The 21,965-nt window shown below is 35.3% G+C and overlaps 3 protein-coding genes across 9 annotated transcripts in view; 1 reads left to right on the top strand and 2 right to left on the bottom strand.

Annotated features, from left to right (window-relative positions):
- LOC128878459 (relaxin receptor 1) overlaps positions 1-6,389 on the bottom strand; it is an 11,088-nt gene extending 4,699 nt beyond the window's left edge. For 2 of the 4 annotated variants that reach the window (XM_054126700.1, XM_054126682.1), the window contains exons 1-15: positions 6,091-6,389; positions 4,848-4,961; positions 4,597-4,674; positions 4,385-4,487; positions 4,189-4,260; positions 4,023-4,094; positions 3,348-3,491; positions 3,130-3,198; positions 2,987-3,058; positions 2,823-2,894; positions 2,664-2,735; positions 1,957-2,028; positions 1,773-1,898; positions 1,342-1,412; positions 681-842 (exon numbers count right to left, since the gene is read on the bottom strand). In XM_054126700.1, coding sequence (XP_053982675.1) covers positions 681-842; positions 1,342-1,412; positions 1,773-1,898; positions 1,957-2,028; positions 2,664-2,735; positions 2,823-2,894; positions 2,987-3,058; positions 3,130-3,198; positions 3,348-3,491; positions 4,023-4,094; positions 4,189-4,260; positions 4,385-4,487; positions 4,597-4,674; positions 4,848-4,961; positions 6,091-6,370 — 1,579 coding nt within the window. In that variant the 5' untranslated portion in view covers positions 6,371-6,389. The other 2 variants (XM_054126690.1, XM_054126707.1) reach the window with 2 other exon arrangements.
- A 1,203-nt stretch (positions 6,390-7,592) lies between these two features.
- Positions 7,593-11,038, top strand: LOC128873919 (odorant receptor 82a-like). The gene is made up of 7 exons (XM_054117934.1): positions 7,593-7,657; positions 7,814-8,361; positions 9,521-9,806; positions 9,946-10,045; positions 10,179-10,289; positions 10,489-10,644; positions 10,725-11,038. The coding sequence occupies exons 2-7, from the start codon at positions 7,881-7,883 to the stop codon at positions 10,773-10,775; spliced, it is 1,185 nt and encodes a 394-aa protein (XP_053973909.1). The 5' UTR covers positions 7,593-7,657; positions 7,814-7,880; the 3' UTR covers positions 10,776-11,038.
- A 647-nt stretch (positions 11,039-11,685) lies between these two features.
- LOC128875292 (poly(A) polymerase type 3) lies at positions 11,686-21,743 on the bottom strand. Of its 4 annotated transcripts, XR_008456785.1 has the most exons (13): positions 21,273-21,743; positions 20,476-20,706; positions 20,148-20,391; positions 19,803-19,907; positions 19,567-19,717; positions 19,270-19,481; positions 18,870-19,167; positions 18,076-18,252; positions 17,880-18,001; positions 17,600-17,770; positions 17,413-17,511; positions 15,793-17,139; positions 11,686-14,922 (listed from the first exon to the last, which is right to left on the bottom strand). XR_008456785.1 is itself a non-coding variant. In XM_054120766.1 (12 exons), exons 2-11 carry the CDS (start codon positions 20,688-20,690, stop codon positions 17,383-17,385), a joined length of 1,824 nt encoding a protein of 607 aa, XP_053976741.1. In that variant the 5' UTR covers positions 20,691-20,706; positions 21,273-21,743; the 3' UTR covers positions 11,686-17,139; positions 17,363-17,382. The 4 variants fall into 4 exon arrangements, 3 of the variants coding, with proteins under 3 accessions (XP_053976741.1, XP_053976730.1, XP_053976750.1); XM_054120766.1 differs by having other exon boundaries at positions 11,686-17,139; positions 17,363-17,511; XM_054120755.1 differs by having other exon boundaries at positions 11,686-17,139.
- Between the last annotated feature and the right edge of the window lie 222 nt (positions 21,744-21,965).

Here is a 21,965-nt window from a genome sequence, read left to right as displayed (position 1 = left end):
ATTATTATTATTATTATTATTATTATTATTATTATTATTATTATTATCTTTCAGCCTTAGTGTTAGGTTCCCTTTCAAAGATTAAGGCTTTATCTCAAGAGTACATAGAGAATTGGAAAAATGTTGTACTTGAACAGTTCTAGAACATAACTCATGTAAACTCGAGGTGCACTTCTCGAGAGTCAAAATATTCATATAGTCTATTTAGAGCAGCGTAAATATTTGAACAAGTGAAGTAGAGAATATAGAACGCGTATAAAGAATTCCTACTTCGATTCTCTACTTCTATTTTGTCTTTCCCGAAGTACAGACTTTGTATTTAATACGATTGCTTTTCGATGAGAAATCAAACGTGTCTCTTAATATAGCATACTCTCAATTTTTATAGTACCTTCCGTTCATCCTTACGAGTCCGACTTAAATGGAATATATCGTAATTGTTACTATCATTTACAATTACAACGATTTTTAAAATAATAAGTGTGCACCGTAATAGAACTGGTAGCATCTTTAAAAATTGTACGAAGAACTTCGCAATCGCTCAATAATTCGTGAAGCAGTGCTTTGTATTAATAATTGATAAATCATTTTCTGCAATGCAGGTGCAAATTACTTGTCATTTGAGTTCGAATAATTCGAGTAGTTATCAAAAGATTTTCTAAGGAATCGTCGCAACTAACCAGCCAGGTTTCTAATGATGATAGTTAGTACACGATTCTCATCCTTGGCCGTGAATCTCCCCCATAGAACAAGGACGTTGCCCATGCAGGTAACACACGATATCACCCACACTGCTGCACGTAGCAAAGGCTTGTCGAGTAAGTGGGACAACGATGAGACTCCTACAAAACAAACGATTCTCAAATTAAATAGATAATAATAATTTGATAATAAAAGTAATATTTCTCTCAAGGATGTTACTTTTAAAATTAATCTAAAGATTATATTGTCCGTCGATACCTTACTAATAGTAGTACGTGCTTTCGAATGTATTATTACAGTTACAATAAATATCTTGATGATTGCAGTCTTCTAAACGTAGCATGTAACGTAATGTATTTATAATGGCTGAATAATAAGTGAGTACGCAGTTGAAAGTACGAAAACTGTTCAGATCTGATTTAACTCAAGAGGTAAATCAAGTGAAAGCTTAAAGATGTATCGCATCTGTAAATCGTATTTATTTGAAGATAATAAATAAGCTTCATACTTGTAAGTGAATTTTACCCAGGCACGTGAAAGTCTTTGAAAATATTGTAGGAAAATAAAATATAAATCTGACTACCTCGAGTAATAATATTAACATTAAATTAAACGTTTATTTTTATGCATTTGTCTTACCGTCACTGGCTGGCCGACATCTTTGCGCGTTGGGCGCATAAGTCGCGCAATAGTGAAATTTCTTGAAGTATCTACGAACATATCGATCGAAAATGATCCCAATATGAATCTACTTAATTAAAACTGTATAAAAAAAAAACAAAAAAAAAAAGATAATAATACAAGATTGTTCGCTCTGTTATAGCGATATCATCGCATTAAATATTCAAACACTTCTATGTTTCAGCTTTAGTTTTAGGTCCCCTTCAATAAATTTTGCTCTAAATTAAAAATTGAAGATTAAAAAACGAAAATAGATATTATACACGAGTAGAAATATGCGTTTTCAAAAATTAACAACAGCGATGTTCATCAAATTGTATATGTAACACTGAGAAACGTATTCTAAACTAACAGACGCTGTCTGACTAGTAGCGTTTGGATTTACTTACACAAAGTCCAGGTGCCGGAACATGTCGAACGCGTTCATCTTCAGCGTGTCCAAATTGATGTCCTCCAAGTCACTACAATTTCCATCGACGATAAGCATGCAAAGAGTCAGTGTAACCAATTTCGCGCTATAACCGATACGAAAATGAGAGAGTATTGCAAATGGTATGTATCTATGAGACTTACAGGGAACGAAGTTTTGTTAGTGGACTCAGTACTGGCATCGGTAGGTTGTGAATACGATTGTAGCCCAATTCTCTGCAATTAATGACAGTATATAATATAAAACGTGTATATACATATATAGTAATAAATGTTCTTTTCTTCAAGTTATGAAAAGGGTCAAAGTTTTATATCTTACACGCTATAATTTCAAACAACACATAATCTAGGCTTTCGATGTGAAATTTTGTTGCGTTCAAAAAACTAGAATAGTACAGCAATGAAATGTTAGGTCACCGTATAAGTTCACTGGATCAGTATATTTTAAATCCTCTGGTACTGGGTTATCACCCAATTAAAGTAATCTTAACAATTGGATATTTTGCTCAAGCTTGAAACTTTCATCTGAAAAGCTATAAAATTGTCAAAGGAAGAAGCGAGCAACGAAGGGGAGTACTTGCGAGCGATTAAATGGAAAATAATCCTCTTCGGATTCGTTTAATTCTGACGGGTTGCGCGGCGACACATCCGCCTTATTTTCGTACGTGCCGCTAGAATAAATAAAAGTTTTAACGCCGAGCATACGTGACGTTCCACGCATTTGCTTTTCTAACGGCGCACAGCGTGTTCGACGGTAAACGTCATGTAAATACGTCGCGAGCACGAGCGTAGCTTAAGACGTGTAACGTTAAAATTTATGCGAGCGGTCAGGTTCCCCCCGGTATACTTACAGCCTCGTGAGATTTTTCAAAGGCCGGAATACATTGAGCGGGACAGTCGTTATCTCGTTGAACGCCAAATTACTGGACAGAAAAATTGATTTCGATACGGCAACCTGATAAACGATTTCTCATTGCGAGACATTTCGTGAAAGCTTTTGGAAAACTCACAGTTCCTCGAGCTGCTTCAAGTTTCGAAACGTGTCTTCGGCGATCGTTCTTATCACGTTCTTCTGCATGCTCCTGGACATCGTTCAACGTCGTTTCGATCATTGAAAGTCGTTCAATTTGGGGGGTGCATAGCTTCTATTTTCAACATCTACTTACGTACGTACAGTGATCTTAACGCTGGGCATCCCTCGAACAACGTGTCGGGTATGGTCTCGAAATTGTTCTGATTCAGCAATCTGGAAGTTTGTCACGAGGATCGAAAGGGGTATAGTTTGAACTTTTATAAACGATAGGGCTGAATGCTTACATTTCATCTAGTGCTGGCAAGTATGGCAGCTTCAGAGACACTGATGTCAGCTGATTCTCGCTCAAGTCTCTACAACGGCGTTATTCGTTTAGAAAATGTTATTTAATATAGTTGAGTTGAATATAATTGTATATGTAAAATATTTTGATGTACATTGCTACAGGCTCTCTTTAAAAAATTATAAGAATACAGTGGAATTCATTCTGCGAGTAACTTACATGAAATGTAAAGCGTTGCTTCCCTCCAAGTCTGAAAAGTCTGCTATGTTGATTCTGTTCTTATTTGCCCTCAGGGAATCCAAGTTAATTAGATCGGTGAAATGTCCAGGTAGTAGTTCACTGATCTTATTATTATCTAACGCTCTGTGATGATGGGAAAAGTTTAAATAATGTATTAGGTCGCCCCATAAGTTCGTGCCACTTATTCTTCTGCTACTCAAATTAATATATGAAACATACCGTTAAGTATTACAAGAAAAGGTAATCTTTCTTGTTTTACGATATTTCCCCACCTTTCTTACATACATATTATACAGTCACTATAAAATTTGTATAATTCTTTTATTAAATATTGGCTCAGTCTGCACCACGAACTTATGACATGACCTAATATTATTGAATGTAGCGACTTTTATTTTTCTTAAGACTCCACTACGTAGTATTTCACTTTTAATTTGCAATAGTTTCTGATTTATCGTTCATTTTTAAATTTTCATTGCTCAGCTCGGTAAGTAAATTCCATTTTTAAGTCTTCATTAAATTAATCGAAAATTTTCTTTAAATAAGCACATAAAGACCGTCATAGGTTGAAATTTAAAAGAAATAACTCGTGCTAATACGAGTTAAAACTACGAGCTAAAACTCGATACGAGTTTCTGGAATAGGAGTACTTACAGCCAAAATAATTTTGTTAAATTTGCAAAGGCGCCTATCTCTATCTCGCTGATATCGCTGCCATCGAGATACCTACAAAGGACGATTACCTTCCGTTTATATTTTCAGTTAAACGATGTCGCGACACTCGTTAACAATAACAGCCAGTAGTACACAAGAAACTTACAGTAAACGTATTTCTGAGTATTGCGCAAACGCGTCCTTTGGCACACGTCTAATCGAACTGTCGTATAGAGTTCTAAAAATATTTGTTGACTTTTAGCCTTCGCGTTAATTAAATTACATTTAATACTTTAATACTGTGAAAGTGTAGCGTACGATATAGATAGAATACTTGATTTTTAAGTGTTTAAAATTCGTACATGGATGTGGTTTGAGATGACAAGTTTTGAGGTATCGAGAAGTATCCTTGGCAGGTTACACGACACATCACGTATTTACATCGGGGAGGGATATCGGTAGTGTCTAGAAAAAAGTGACAAGTTTTGATTCTATCTTTTGTATTCGTAATTTTAATTTTTCCGTATATTATACTCTGTTTCTAAAATTCATAAATAATTGGATTCTTTGTTACCGCAAACGAAATCCCTTACAGCTTCCCTTACAGATTCTCTGTCGCTGCCAAACCAGTCCAATACTCCATGAAAATCAACTGTGTACGGGGTAATAGAGTTCACGTGAACAACGTAATTAAATACACGTTTCAGTTTATAATGTGAATATACCGATGGGAAATAAGTATCAAATATGCACCTACTCTTACAACCAACAAAAACACATTTCATTTTTCCGCTTTAGAGACATGTAACGAAAACAGAAACCTACAGCAGTTTTGTTCGTCGTCGCCGTAAGGACATTCCACTTCCTGATTGCACCAATTCCTTTGGGGTAAACAAATGGTGGTGTTGTAACAAAGGAATGTTCCCACTGGGCAGGTGTCTGAAATTACGAACAATTTCTCCCGTGATTTCCCTACTGCATTAAAGGTCGTAACATTGATTTTGAAGCCACAGTAATACGCCAATGTATACAGTATATGTACACGTGCAAACAAGTCTCTTGGTAGTAAGAATGGAAGTTTGTTAAGCTTACATTACGGTTACTTTTACTAAAAAAAAAAATCAATTTGTTCGAATTAGGAAGATACAGTTGTTCGATGACAATTTAAATTAGACTCCAGCTAGTAAATAAAGGGGTATGCATTGCTATCTGAGAGTAATTGATTAATAATTTAATTTACTCGGTTCTTCCATTCTATCGCGCCCACTTTCGCACAATTGGTCACTTACTTCCATTCGTTTCTCGACCTTTTCATCAAATGTTAAACTCGCGTTGGACATGAAACTAACTTTAAATAAAATACGAATATCGACAAGGACGTATACCCAAGAGATGCTTATGTAAGTTTTGTCATAATTCAACACTCGAAAGATGAGTTGTACGTGACTAAACATATGTACATGACGCACTGTGAAAAAATGTATTCGTTGAGAAAAGAAAAAAATTGTTCATTTCTTAATACATTCGACAATCCGTGGAAAGATATATCTTTCGAAAAATGAATAACAGTAAACGCCTTGTGTAAGTGTATGACACACCTGTCCTGAATGAGTTCACTCTGAAAAATTCATCATAATATCACGTTTAATTTTTACGAATCTCATGAAATTCTACACATGAATGTAAATTAAATAAACAATTTAGAAAGGCATTATAGTTTTGCAGTTTATTCATGAAACAAGACAAATTTGTATATAATTGTATTGCGATTAAAGTGTGTATCTAGAATTCTTTACAAAACATTTACTTATTTAAGTACTCGATGTTAAACATAAAGATATCACTGAGAAACTCTGTGAAATGATTAAACGTTAACTATCTAAGGGGAGAAATAGTACAAGCTGACCAAAAGTAACAAAAAAAATGGCAGAGACAAAATTGTACTCACGATACTTTAGCATCTAAATTTGATTTATTGTGTGTTCCTCTAGCAAATAACGACTAGTAATGTTTCACTCTGTAATTTCTGGTCACCTTATAAACTTCTGATCTGCAACGAGTCACATACCTTGGTTAAAGTAATACATGAGCCCTGAGAGCAAGCATACAGAGCCGATCAGAGACGCTCCAATGACGCCGATTCGCAGGTATCTCATATCGAATCGAAAATATTTGATCTGCCCGCAATAACCTCGAATCGATCTGTCGAGTCTGGTTTCGCTCGGCTTTCGTGCTTTTCCTTCGCACGGACAGTGTTCTCCACGTGCACTCGGTGCAACGACTGCATGACACTGGTTGCATCCGCTAGCACGTTGCAAGCTCTGACGTCGCGCACACGCGCTCTTCATCGTCCTCGAATGAGGTTCCCTTGGTCGTTTGGTGGACGGAATTCCATTCCGGATTACATCGATCGATTACTCTTGCCTCGATGATCTCGATAATATAGACAGACGTGTCTGATTATAGAAGGCATCTTTGCGAAGAGACCGCAGAGATGACAGGCTTGTGTACAGGTGGAACGGATTCATAGCGATCGAGGAAAAATGTATTTTCACCTTAACGAAACGTCCCTTTAAATTATTTGTCGAATATTCAGCTATTCAGAATGCATTTAAAAGTGACTTCAGTAATTGGTTGTTTGTTAGGTAAAGGTAAACTTTTCGGCTTTCTAAAGCTTGCCTTTGTGACTTATCTTTCTTTTTGTACTACATGTATGTTGGATTAGACTAAAAGAGAGTTATGAAGTATACAGTAATGATGATGGATAAATGATTGATCATTGTGACATAGACGGTGTGCAGCATAAATTCCAATACTCAACGTGTTCTTTTTACAATTGACATGATCACATCTTGTAGATTAGTCTTATATCGCAATGTTCAATATCATGTGTCTCTTTCATCCGGTGTATTATTTTCTAAAACCCTTAATCAATAACTATAGTACTCTCTTTCATGTTAAAGTAGCACAAATTTAAAATATATTTCTAACAATTTATTGCAATATCACTCTCGGTGCCTAAAGAAATTGATATTTCCACAGCACAAAGTGCAACTATCCGCAATCTATTCGTAGGTTTGAAAAGCAAGAGAGCGTCAAGACCATAAATTTTGTCTTCGAATGAACTGAAAATCGAGCGCAAGAAAATAATAGCACTTTTAACTTGTACGAAAGAGAGATGGTCTCGATTCCAAACTGTCGAAAAAGTAGTAATTGCTTCGATTCGATCCCTCGAGTTCATGCCCGGTCGGTGGTGTCATAGTTGTCTTTCGAACTACACGAAACTGCGGCTGATAACGTATGCAGATTTGTCTATAACAAAATTACGAGCACACTTTGAGGAATCGGAATTCGCGCCGATAGCGTGACTCGCTTCACGGCTGGCCACGACTGAATATGTAATTACCCATTAATGGAGAAGTGGGTATCGATTGAAAAACTGTCGTGATTCTGAACGTCGTCCAACTTGGCGAATTTTTATCCAAGTTTTTGGCCCACGAAACACTTCCAAGTTCCACTCGTATATTAGCCATTGATGCAAGAAGTGTGATCATTGACTGTGAACAAAGCATTTGTAACAGAGGATCTCGCTCGATTATGTTATAGGAAATGTAGTGTAACATAATTTAGAAAAAGTGAGTGATTTTTATGATACACCTTTTAGAGGATGAAAGAAATTTTGTGAGGAGAATCGTCGACAGATGTGTGGGAATATTTGATAAGTTTATTATAATTTTTGTTAAAGTGACTGCACGTTTCGTTTTGAAACAGTTTCTTTCTTTTTATTGTAGAATATTCTGACACGATCCGATATACTTTGCGGTCTTTCAATATCAAAGACATAACCGTGAAACTGTCATGTTTGCGAGATTGAAGAAACCAATATCGCTGAACGTGGAATTGTTGTACGACGATCAAGTGCTCTCATGGAGCAAGAGGATCCTCGGCTTATACGGTCTCTGGCCGGATAATCGGAACGACGTTAAATTTTTCTTGTACATTACGTATGTCGTGATATTCACTTGGCTGGAGATCGTGACGCTCTTGCAGAACATGCACGACCTTGAGAAGTCGTTGAAAAATATCACATTATCGTTCCCGACCATCTTGATAGTACTGAAGGCCGTGATGTTTCGACTGAACATGCATCTGGTGCTACCATTGCTGGCAGTCGTCAGAAGGGATGTAGAGGAAGGCTTGTATCAGACGAAAGAGGAAAGGCAGACGGTGGTGTGGTACAACGTGGCCGCCACGTTATTTACCACCTCGTCGGCTATGTCTTTATTCTTCGTGCCTATGTTGTTTTATGCGAAACCAGTCCTTGACTGTCTTTCGTCGAGTAAGTTCGATACCAATCAAAGGTTCTAGTTGTTTAAGTAGACTTTTATCTTTACAACGATAAACACTATACAACGAAACATGAAATCTTACAAAAAACGAAAAGAAATATTCATACCTTTAAACAATGTCTGGATCCTGTGAAATTCAGAAAACGATAATAAAAAAAATGGGCTTCGTAAGTTTGTAAAGTGACCTCTCCATTATCTGGAGCCGTTACATCGAGAACTTAACTTCCAGCTTTACACGTGAACCGGGCGTTTCATTAAAACACGAAATGACGTTTGCATTTGGTGTCGCGAATCGTGGACCGAAGAAAGCGATAAAAGTCGCGCGGCGTTGTTGAGCTCGTCGTTGTTATCAGAGGTGTCTGGGATGTGCTGGCGAGATAAATCAGGATTTTAATGTAGACTTTATCGGTCGAATCCAGAAAACCCATTCGATTTCCGTATACATATGATTCAGGGTACGGTTACCTCGAGCGCGCAGTTTTATGGTGTTTCGAGGCGACAGTTATAATACTTCCTTCACGATACACAAACGGTTACGTTTTACGAGCCTGTCACAGTTTGTCCAAGATCTTCCACGACCACCGACGCCGTGACTTTTTCGCGACCGTTTAAAGTTTAAACCAAGTCCTCCGATGGCGAAGAACGCGAATTTATGTACTCTGGGCAGGCCGACGTGAATACCAACAAACGCAACACAAAATCAACAACACTTGATCCGTTTTCATTATAAAAACGATGGGCTATTCTGAGTCGTTGAATTTGATGTATGGGTTACATTTTTATTGGGCTAGAATTTATCATAAATGCGTGTTCTTGATGTTGAAAGATAATTACGGGATTTCGTCTGAAGCTAGTAGAGATATATGAATGACATTTTACTTTAAGCATTGATTCTAGACAAACTAAAATTCATCATAAAATCACCTTCTGCTATTATGCTTCAAACTTACTTTTATATAAAGATCTAAAACAGATATTTAAGTATGTACATATTTATTGTTTTAAAAGGTAAACATTGTTTTTTCTTCAACTTTTTTAAAAACTGAAAATTGTCCTTTTCTTTAATTAGAATCATTAAAAGGAACACTCCACTTTCCCTCGATGAAAATAAATAAAATTAAATATTTGACGTATCCCATTGATTCACAGAGTTCATCAATTGTACTCTTCCCTATGAATTACCGATGAGGGTGAATTCTGTCTATGAAGTGACGGAAATGCGTCTATATACATTGTTCTGCGTTTATTTGATACCTGTAAGCACGCTGTTGACTATCGGTGCGACAGGCGCGGACAGTCTTCTGGTCACGTTGACTTTTCACCTGTGTAGTCAACTATCCATACTATCGCAAAGAATTAGGAATATGGACCTCGAACCACGAAAATATTTTCCAAAAATGAGAGTACTGGTTGAACGACACACTGAACTTTTGCGGTAAGAAGATCCAAATAAACAATTAAGCAATATAGTGAAACAGATTTTATTTAAATTTCATTAAAATTGACTCATCGTTCAAAGGTTGAATTATTAACAAAGGCTACGATATAGATATAATATACATATTAAATTATAGATTGGCAGGTATCTTGGCGGAAACATTCAGTTCTTTAATGTTTGTGCAGACATTAGGATTGATATTTTCTTTGTGCATCGTAGCCTACCAACTACTTACGGTAAAATTAACAAATTCCTTCTGATACTGCATGGAGTTAATTACAAGTGATAACAATCACTTTGCTGTACTGTAAAGCTCTTAATTTATTGTTTACTTTTTTAACTGAACTGAATTATGGTGATATTTTATAGACGAGCGAATCTGGTCAAGATATGAACACGATACATTTTGTTATTTACTCTTGCGCTGTAATATTGTTAGCATTTTGCTACTGTTTCCTTGGGGAGTGTCTAATTGCCGAGGTAATTGATTTATATATGAATTTAACTTGAAACAGTAGAAATTGTATCAGAAGTGCGAGATACGGAACAAAAGTACTTGAAATATTATTTTGAGATTGTCTAGATTTGCTTGTACAGTATTTTCCAATAAATACAATTTAAGGATTTTGGGTGCTAAGACTGCCACCACTTACCTCGACGTGTTTTAAATTATTTCCAGAGTAGTGAAATGCAGACCGCTTGCTATTTTACCAATTGGTACGAGCTGCCAGACGAGTATGCAAAATGTTTAATGTTTTGCATAGCCCGATCGCAGAAACCATTGTATCTAACTGCTGGAAAATTCTATGTGTTTTCATTGGAAACATTTGGCGTCGTGAGTTATTATAAAATATCAATTTTAAATTTACTATTTTTTCGAAAACGTGTATTTCGAACGTATACACATTGTTCTAGATAATGAAAGCATCGATGGCATACCTATCCGTTATGAGAGGTATCATGTAGACGACTGTAGTACCTCTATGAACATACTTAACGTGCAAAGGCAGTCGTTTGTAATACAAATTGTTATTGATTATCTGGTTGCTGTAAAAAGAAGGTTTACATTAAAATAATTGAAGGCTGCGATACAAGTACGCCTAAAAATTACAAGTGACATTTATGGTAATTAGTTGATGTCAAATGTAACGTGACTATTAAACGCACAATACATTCTCATTTTACTTGAGTCAAAATGCGAATGCAGAACATGACCGATACAAATTTTACTATCATTTTTTCTATAAATCAATGTTTCTTTCCCGCAACCAAAATTGCATTTCTACTTCGATGTTGTTATATTGACTGCAAAATATACTAACCTTTTATTTCAATTATAGAGGATTAATAGATAAGATACTTTTAAAAATAATATATATAGTTTGCGTTCAGAAGAGAAGACAAAAAAGCTGGAGTTCAGAGGAAAATTATGACACAGCCCAAAATTAAAAGTAAAAATTATAATAAATAGTATAAAAATTCGATGATTTGCATCTGATCGAAGTAAAGAAAAACTAATAAAAATTCATGTGCCTCTACAGAAATAAATTTTCTTCTAATGCGAACCAGATTCCGGATGGTCTAAAGTCTAAACGTTGAGACTAAAAATTCTGCTGTTCTTATTACTCATAAAATATATTTAATTTTCATACTTAATTCACCCATACACTCGTTACATTCAACAAAAAATATAAACAAAACATTCGCAACCACGTATTCGTAATTAAGGGACAGGTGGTCAAAGAAGAAAAGAATAAATGCCAATGACGACAAAATAGAATGGCACGCATCATCCAGATGTCAAATCTCATTAGTGGTATAGCGGAATTTTAAAAAACACACGTCATTCTGTCAAATCGTCACCGACTGCCGATACTTTTGGCTGAAGGAATTATAAGAAAAATTTATTTCGGTTTATTCAAGAAAGATACAGAGTGTACAGCTGCCGGGGGGATACAAATTATGCATACAACCCGTGCTTCTCGGTGAAACAATCGTCTCTATTGCAACGTCGAAGCACGAGGACCCTGCCGTCGTTCTACGTTTACAACGACCTCGATCCTACCAATGAAATAACAGTTAACGCGCATACGATATTCGCGGTACACCTTCGCGTCCTGTGGCCCTGTGCTGATTGCACCTGGGGTTCAGCAAATCAAAAAATTGATCTGGAAGACCACCCACCTAATTGTACCTGTATCGCGTACAACACACCCCTTAACCAAGTCGATTCTTTCATTTGCCCGGCCATAACAGTGTGCTTTCGGAGGAAGGATCTTTTCGAGCCAATAAACGCGATGTGCAACAACACGCCATGGTATGGAGCGATTTTTAACGAGTCGTTCCAGAAAACTTGCGAGCAACGGGAAAACGTTGTCCAAGTCGGTACACCACACTCGAGATTTTGTGTAACAACGAAAAATGACGAAAAAAAAGTGATGAAAGAAACGAAAATTTTGCCCATCTTTTGGACTCTGGTCAACCGTTAAGTAAGGTACGATTATGTTTAAAAATTGGATCCATACCATTGCACGGGGCGCAGAGGACCGTTCGGTGACACTCGTATGCTGTACAACCACATAAACACATGGTAATGTATTCGATGTCGTTTATTTTCATTCAGACAAATGACTCACGTTCACATGTTAACACGCAGCCACGATGCGCTCGTGGCGCTTCCATTTGTTCCAATATAAAATCGTCCGTCTCTGTGTACGGTGTGTCTCTTGTACATGAATGTACGCGCGGTGTATACGTGTGCATACGCGCCTAGTGCAGTTTTGTGTGTGTGTGTGTGTGTGTATTTGTATTTAGTATGGAAACAAGTTGTGTTCACTAGAGTCGTTCGTTTTGAGGTCTTTTCACGTTGCATTCGAGACAGAGATAAAAAGAGGACAAAATGGAGAAACAGTATATGATACAAGATAACGTCCGACGAGAATCCTAGACGACCGAAAAGTTGATCGATTTCGAGAACGCGTGGAATTTCGATACATCGAAATTTTTGAGACTCTACACTCTTTCGAAAATGTTCGTCTCTAAGATATTTTCAGCCTTGCCTTCAGCATTTTTTTTCGACTTTTTTCAGTTTTTTTTTTTATCGTTTTAAATTCCTTTCCTTTGTTTGGTTGTCATTTTCTGTTTCTTTGTTTATTGTACAAGAGAAGTGTGTCGCGGGCGTGATATTCACCGTTTCGTTTAGCGTTCTTAGCGTTCATGTTTGGGCGGCTCGAGAACGCCGCACCGACGAAGATGAAGAGCGACGGTCTCGAGAACCGATCGGAAAATTAAAAATGTGCTATAGACATGTCTGCCTGATGTTCGAAGGGAACCATGGATAAAGCTCGAGCGCACGATCTCATTCCCTTTTTTTTCCACTAAATTTTCGATTAATTTATGAAAGAACGTGGTATTTTACGTGCGAGGGTAATCTTGATGTTCACTGTTTATCGATGCATGTGTGTCTGCGTATGTGTGCTAGTAAAATTCCGTGATACGGTAATCCTTCGATATAATGCCACTTTGGTTGTTTTTCTATCGAGTGAAGGTAGCAATTTTATTTTAGAAATCAACTCCTTCCATCTCAATTTTATGATTTCATCGCTAATTAAGATTTGTATTTTCATGTTTCTCAATATGTCATCAAAAGTGATGTTATCAATGGTTCAAACACGACTACATCCTAACTATGTTTAATTACACCTAACTGGACATTTTTTTTAAAGCATACACTTAAAAATAATCTGAAGAATGTCGTGTTTGGGTTAATTTTTATTGGGAGAACTTCACCAATTCATTCGTAATACTCTCATGAAGATATATTAAAAATATAAATATTTAAATTTTCATTATTGATCCAGATAAACAAGTCGACGAGTGACTTGCGATTATTGAAGAAAAAAAGTAGTTTGGGGATGATTTGTATCGCTTTATCGAGGACGAAATCTGTTGTTATATCAAGGGATTACTGTACTATCCACGTGTCTCTCAGGTTTCCTCTTTCAAAAGAAATATCGAACCAACGGTTCACTTGTATCGCTGCTTTTCGCAGATGTTTTATTTCGATATTAGGAAAGTAAATATTAATAGCAATAATTGAGAGTAATATTAAAGATAATAATAACTATTGTTAAATCTATAATAATAGGTAAATCATATGGCGATAAAATGTTAACTATAATATTAATTGGACAATAATCATATATTGAGGGTAATAAAGATATCGTATCTTTATAAAGTCTAGAATTTCAAAACAAATTTCAGGAACTAATAGATGACGAAGAACTTTCAAAGAAAAGAGTTTGAACGATCGAAAAATCTATAGACAACTCAGAATTTTGTATCCCTCCATTCAAATATAGACAATTATTTCTTACGCTCCTTCGTCGTAAAAACTGTTTCAATAAAATCATTCACGATTTTTATTCTCATTTATAAATTTCGATTCGCTTCAAACGAAAAAGTTTCGATCAAGGGCATGATTTTTCGAAAAAAATACAAACCAATACATTCATCAATTCGTGGCTCTGGACAAAATATACTCTCGAACATACTTGGCCCCCGAAACGTATATTTCATCAAATAAAACCTAACTCTACAATCTAAACTTTCCATTTTTCAGTCACTTCATCTCAACATACTCATTTAAAATTTTCAATTAATCATGTCTACGCTTAATCAACAAGTCTTTCGGAAAGGATTACGTATTGCACCATTATTAGGTCACCTTTGATCTTTCATTCTCATCATTTTACTCTGAAAGATAACCAGTTACATTCTGGCTGAGATCAATTGTCGTCTTTGTATTGTATACGTCAAAAGATGTTGTACAATTCAACCGTTAGATTAAATTCTCCTACAAGATTAAAGTACTTGGATGCAAAGTCCAATTTAATGACCACGCGAACGTTAATCCATACTGTAGAATAGTGTCCATACAACCGGGTAAAACGTTCTAAGTGGAGCGTAGAATGAATAATATTCTTGCATAAGAGACTCATTTATTTAGGGCCAGAAGATCTCAATTTACGCGACAAAATTGGTACACTGACTACATTCGTCTAGATTTGGAAAGGTTTCTCATGTTCATATTTCGCGAGTCACAGAGTAGTTACTGTAACAAAATGATAGAATTCAACATAAATTAAGGCAATAAATCATAACGCAAAAAAAAAGAAAGAGAAAAGAAAAGAAAAGAAAAGAAAAGAAAAGAAAAGAAAAGAAAAGAAAAGAAAAGAAAAGAAAAGAAAAACATTTTCCGATAGACCTTAATTGGTTGAATAATATTATGTATAATATCTTCGTTGCTCTATACTTGGATTGGCTCAAAACATGAAAGGAGAATGTATACCGATTCTAATAACGATGACGATCGGTTAAGCCCTGAAACGAAAGAAACTACTATTCCAAAATTATGACGAATATATATATATATATATATGTACAAACAACGAAATGGTCCCTGACCACTGAATAAAATTAACTACAGTATTCGCAAAGTACTGTAACGCGTCTTGAATCGAATATCGTGCAGACTCACAGCGAATATCTATGATCGAGAAATATATGCAACGTATCGACGTGCGATGACAATAACTTTGTAGGCATGAGGTGAAAAAGAACTGTACAATTTATGGTAAAAGTGGCGTGTCGTGGTGTTAATGATAGAACTGAGATTCTTTGTACATGTACAAAAATTGTATTCGAATGCGGTACTTGATTTCGTGGAGTCTGCATACTTGATTCATCGGTACGATGGTCGCTATACATTCGAATGTATTTATCGTTTCGATATATCTGTACATGTATTAGAGAGTGAACATCAAATACCTCGAGACATTCGATGACCGACATGCCTTTAACACAAAGATAATTCGAGAAAGGAAAAGGGGATTTCGTAAGACGAAAATCAGGATCAGGAGTATAAGATACAGAACTAGAACTGAAGGGGACTGAAGGCAGTCGAACACCTGAAAAAACTCACCAACAGGTGATATCGATGGTTTGATAAATCCAGATGCCAGTCCCTTGTTGCATTGTTAAAGCTATACGTTCGTTTCTGTGAATAAAAACTAAAAAGCGACTCCAATACGAAACTCATTTACGTAATATGATCGTCAATAAAATAGTCAATGGCTTTCTAAGGGATGTTTCATTTACAGATAGTTTCTAAGTAACCATGAAGCGAATCTATACTATACGACGCTTGTTTGTTTTGTTTTCATTTTTTTTTTGTTCTCTGTAAATGAAACATTAAATCTCTCATGCCAGTGTCGGTGATTTTCGTTCATTACCCGAGTGGTTACGGATACGATACAAAACTAGAAAAGAATCTTACGATTACGCGAAAGTATAACAATATCGTATGCGTCGGAATTGAGCTCCATTTAGTAACTGATATTTGAATAATCCGTTTAGCATAGATATTATAAATAATAATAAGTAATGTTATCATAAATATATGTTCTAAATAACTGAAGCAAGTAAAACATATTATCATATTACGATTACACTTTCTCAAACTCAAAGTTACATAGTTTCATGTATTTTACACCGACGCGAGAATAACAAGGTGCACGAATTATTTACAACTTAGACGTACCTCATTCTTTTTATACTTTATCTACTAATGCATTAAACAAATGCGCTTTTTTTTATACAAGAATACGTTTCATCCTCGTAAGACTAAAACCTTTATAATTTTTTTTTAATTAATTTTTTTCCTTTTAATCGAAAATTCTAATATAGGCTTCTTTCTAATCAAAATACCGTTGGTTATATTGACGTATCAACGCGATAACACGAACTGTTTTCCAGACCCGTCACCTTCATCATTTTTTCCTCGTTTTGTTTATAATTTCGTAAATAGAAATCATTACAAGCGATATGTACAAAATGAAATATAAAATTAAAGTTATTAACGGGTAGTGATGGACTTAAGTTTCGTATTATTTCTAATTATTCAATTATGAATTCCCAAATTGCTATGCGGTGTGTGATAAAAGTAACATCACAGACACTGGCACAATCATTAACTCGTAGCGTAATCGTTCTCATTGACTGTTGATGTTTATAAATACTAAAATCAGAGCGTCTGTCACACAGTCGTGTATCGATTGATTCCAACGGGTAGCTTTCTCCAACGCATGACGTTGCTTTGTTTTTACGAAACGGGGGACTTACAGTGGGCAGTGGATGGTTGCATGAGATGTGATTACAGTCTAGATGGCCCGGAGGAACATCTGTGAATCGATGTGAGGTAGTAATCCTGCAGTGGTCAAGTGCAAACGTATCCTTCCTGTGCTACTGTGGATGCACCGGTAGGCCCATCCTGAAACATGTTAAGCATACCAAGAAAAATTTAAGATAACCGATCAGGGAATTAGAATATCAGGTACATAAAAGTTAGAGAAAGAAGCGGAACGTTGGAAACAAATCGTACGCAGTATTCTCCGCTCCTTACCTCCTCGCGAATCCGATTTACGTTACAAGAATTCTTTCTTTTCCAATGAATCCGAAATTCACTACTACGCTCTATTTTTATATGTAGTTACCTAATTTTGTTCTATGGTGATTATTGTTCATTATATGTACAATGTCTTACATCCTTTGTAGCTGTCAATGTTTGTTTGTATTCATCCAAGCTAAATCCGGAATTGCTATCTTCTCCACAAGATTGAACCACTAACGATCCATCTTCTCCCTTAATAGGTATTGATTTTATGTTAGCTACATTTATCCTGAATGTGTACCTTTTAAACACCCGTTGATATATCCTATTTGATATGTACCTGTGTTACTTGCGGCTCGGCGTCATTGACTCTTCGTTTCTTTCCACACGTGTCCGGGTTCTGATCCGATAATCTCTTCCTACTCGCTGTATCTCCTGGGTTCCGCGGCGAGACACTACCACTGTTTCCATTACCAGCAATGTTTCCATTTTTATGTACACTGCCAGAAACCTGTCAAACATAAAGATTAATGGTTAATATTTGTTTTAAAATTATGTAGGCAGTATAATACGAAAAATATATTTCGATTGTTAAAAAACAAATTTATCGATTCGCGTACTTTTCTTTCGCGCTTGAGTAAAGTGGTGGAAACATATGTATGTAGATCCTTCCGCTTCACATGTTTAGCTTCTATCCACATGCCATCCTTCAACATGTTTAATTGTTCCGCTTGCCTTTGAACTGCAATTTAAGACGAAACGTAAAGTATACATCCATCTCTGCTTATAAGCATATACATATTAATATATACTTACTCGAGTCTACGAAGGATTTAATATCGTATGTCAAATCGACGTTCAAGTTTTCACTTTTGGCAAATAGTAAGCCGATGAACCACATGGAGCAGTGGCCCTCCGGTTCTGCCTCTAACGGTGGAAATGCTTCTGGGTTTACGTGGGCCAATGTAATGTGGGGATTCCTTTCCAGTGTACCTGTTTTTAAGTTTGGATTTTGCCATTTTGGCACCCGCGGATTATTAGCATTGAAATATCAACAAATTAATATACAAATTCAAAGTTTGATGATAAGAAACGACACAGATTAAGACAGAAATTTTTAAAATTCACTGATTTTAGCTGCTTACGCCTGTGACAATATTGAATCGAAGACCTATGAATAATTTTAAAAAATGTATATTTCAGTGAAAGTAACCTGTTTTTATCTACGTCATTTAACTGGAACAGACATAATATAGTATAATGAACTAACACCAAGGGACAAGTTATGCATCCTTATTGGCACTTCTTAAAACTCTTAATGCAATTGTCAAAATTATAAGTACTTATATTGTATTGTCTTCGAATAATAAAAGGTGTAAGATGGATAAAATACCAAATTCCGCCATTTTATAGGCGGAAACTAAGACGTTTGTTATCACATATTTTTTTGTTCTAAACGATCATTACCCAGGTGATTTCGTGTGTTATCATATATATATATGACATCTCGTATACAATGTAGAGTAATGCTTTTTTTTTGTATTTATAAACAAATTTCAACATGTTCATAGAGTCCACTAACATATTTATTGTTGTATTCAATATTTTACCTATCAAATGTCGTATCTTTGACTCGACAAGCCCACACCATTCAAGTTGCTCCTCTGCTGCCAAACTTCTAGCAAGTAATACAATGTAATGTTTGTATTTGCCAAAGAAGTTCGGAGGTTCGAACAACTTATCCCACGTTGCTTTCCCCATGATAATTTCTTCCGTTACGGACAACCCAGTTTCAAATGCCTCTTGCATAATGGTTCTCGTTGAAACTGATACGTTAAATGTTGAATTTTGTTGAGGATATGCTGGTGTAATTATTGGCATCAAATGATATCTATCTGATATATTTACCTTCGAGAAAAAATATATTGCGATAAGAAGCTTCTCGTATTATAAAACGAAATTTAATCAAACGACTATATATACATATATGTAAATGATATAAATTCTTACTCTTGGATCCCACACTGGAAAACCTAAGTTAACATTGTCAGGCTGCTTTAAGAGAACTGGTTGTGGCCATTTCCACTGAGAAAATACAAGGAAAAATTTTTCTATTAACGTTGCCGCAACAGCATTAGGATAAAGTTGACATGTTCTTGCAACCAACATTGCCCAAGATACACCTCCTAGATACCCTAGCACATTACTATATATGCCATTTCCTAAGAAAACAAAAATAAAATTAAACACATAGAAATCAGATAAGGATTTCAGAGCGTAAAAGTAATTAAAAGACAACAATCTTACGTTTTGCCCACAACTTAATAGCTCTAAGTGCCAACCGAAAATTTTCAATATTAGGTACTAAACGTAGTATCTCGTCTGTTACTCTGCAGCCATTAAGACTTCTCACACATTTCTGATCAAGATTTTTCAGAAGCATATCATCTTTAAGATCCTATACATGAGAATAATACTTGTTATTATAGACATAAAATATAAATTAAACACTCACATTAATTACCCATAAACAATTTACTAACCATTGTATCAGGAATTTCTTTAAGAGCTAGTTTTGCAAACAACATATCAATTTCAATACCATCAAAATTCATTTTTATGACTGGTACAAATGCTTCTTCCACTGCCTAAAAGGTATTAAGTAATGTAACAGAAAGCAGTAAAACTTTAATTAAAGTATATAGACAATTTATATAAGACATATCATTCATGTATTTGTGTAGAAGAATCTTATGATTTCTATCAACTATAGCTGTTAGTCTAAATGTCAATTGTGATACTTACCGTGTAAATGCTATTTGAAAACAAATTCATATTAAAGGAACAATTAATAACTAATGCTAATAAATATTATTATAAATACATACCCTTAAATCTGTAACTTCTTCTTGCATTTTCAGTAACTCAAAGAAGGATGAAAAATAATCCGACCTATAGATATGACGAGGTACAACACATAGGGCATCTATATCAGCACCTTTGTGATGTACCCCTAACCTATATGAACCGAAAGTATATATTTTACCGCCAACTAGTTCAGCAACATTGGGTGGCATATTTCTGGCAATACTTGTGTCCCTTATCCACTGCTTCACAAGTGTGTTTAATTTGCTATGTAAATGCAACAATAAGTATAATATGTGTGAAATATTTATTACCAATGCTACATAATACAGCTAAATGTAAAGCAAGTACCTTAATATTTCCATTCTGTGATTTAATTCTTCTTCTGATTCAAATACATTATAAGGTTTTAATGCTTCCCTTAATTCATTTGTCCTTGTAAGATCACTAGGTTTTGGTTCTGCTACACTAATAGCAGATGTCATACCCAATGTACGAAGATTTCTTTCATTTGGAGCATTGGAGTTTGAGTTATTACCTTGCGAAGACCACATTTTGGCATTCATTAATTTTGTTAGAAATCTGCAATAAACCAACTTATTAGATTCATTCATGGTTTAGATTCATTTATATTTATATGCTAGGCAGATTTGTATCAAAACATGATTATATAAATGAACGTTAATTTTGTAGAGTTGAAAAATCAACAGAAATATCGTCAAAATATATGCAAGAATACATGTCTGTGTGAAAAAGAATTTCAAACAAATATTTCAATTTTGTATTTGTAATACTTAAATTTAATACTTATTTCCATATAGTTATTGTATTTGGAACTTTGACTATATGTATATTTATATTCAATTGTTGTACATCTATATAGCTATTATGAATAAAAACATCATGTGTAACAAAAAAAGGTTCAAGAAATAAAAATACTTGGCCCTGTTACACAAGAAAAAAGTAATGCACAAACAAGAAGGATAAAAAAATAAATTCATACATTTATTTCACAGAGTTATTCGTTAATTTACAAAATATGCAACAATCTTGGCAGTTACTTAATCACGCGATTTCTTTTCCATAACACGCGCACGTGTTGAAAACTACGTAAAAATGTGAACGTTACGGCCTCGTTGGATCCTTACCACTTAATATTTTGTCAAAGATGCTATGACATGATAAAGACAGAGAAACTTTTGAACGTGTTGTCAGGTTATAAAACACGCAAATGCTCGTAGTAAGGGTGCATTACGTCTATCCAACGTTTACGGACGATTCCTGAAAAGGAAATTGTACTCCTAGCACAAATAACACGTTCACGATGCTCTGTTTAGCCTTAAACTAGCGTGAACAACTTGTAAACAATTTATGAGGTAGCAAAGAAATTCCCAGAAACGAAGGTCCATAAGTCATAGATTGTTCGCGTCTTTTCGATTATTCCGTGTACCGTTAACGGAAAGTGATCCCACACAATATTAACTGTAATGCACTCGACGCACAGGACACTTACGTACCGCGCTATACCGTGTAAATAAATAATTAAACGTTATTACTTGAAAATAATGGACACACGTATACCCGCACCACACCACCTACAGTATAAACATGGCGTCCCCTGACGGCTCACTATAACCACGAAGACTGACGGATCAAGGACCGCAGTCGATTAGACCGTAAACCTCTCAACGATGCAACCTCCATCTCGCGTCGAAACATAACAACTAACATAGTGCACGTTGCACTTTTCACGTACACGTATATTCAAGTGAATTTATTAACTCGTTATATATTATAAATACACAATACAATTTGCATTTTGTCCTCTTGAATTTTTACTA

Source organism: Hylaeus volcanicus, chromosome 1 (genome assembly GCF_026283585.1).
Source record: "Hylaeus volcanicus isolate JK05 chromosome 1, UHH_iyHylVolc1.0_haploid, whole genome shotgun sequence".
NCBI classification, from domain to species: Eukaryota; Metazoa; Arthropoda; class Insecta; order Hymenoptera; family Colletidae; genus Hylaeus; species Hylaeus volcanicus.
Note: the sequence above shows the minus strand (reverse complement) of the source record. Positions and strands in the feature narration are given on the sequence as shown.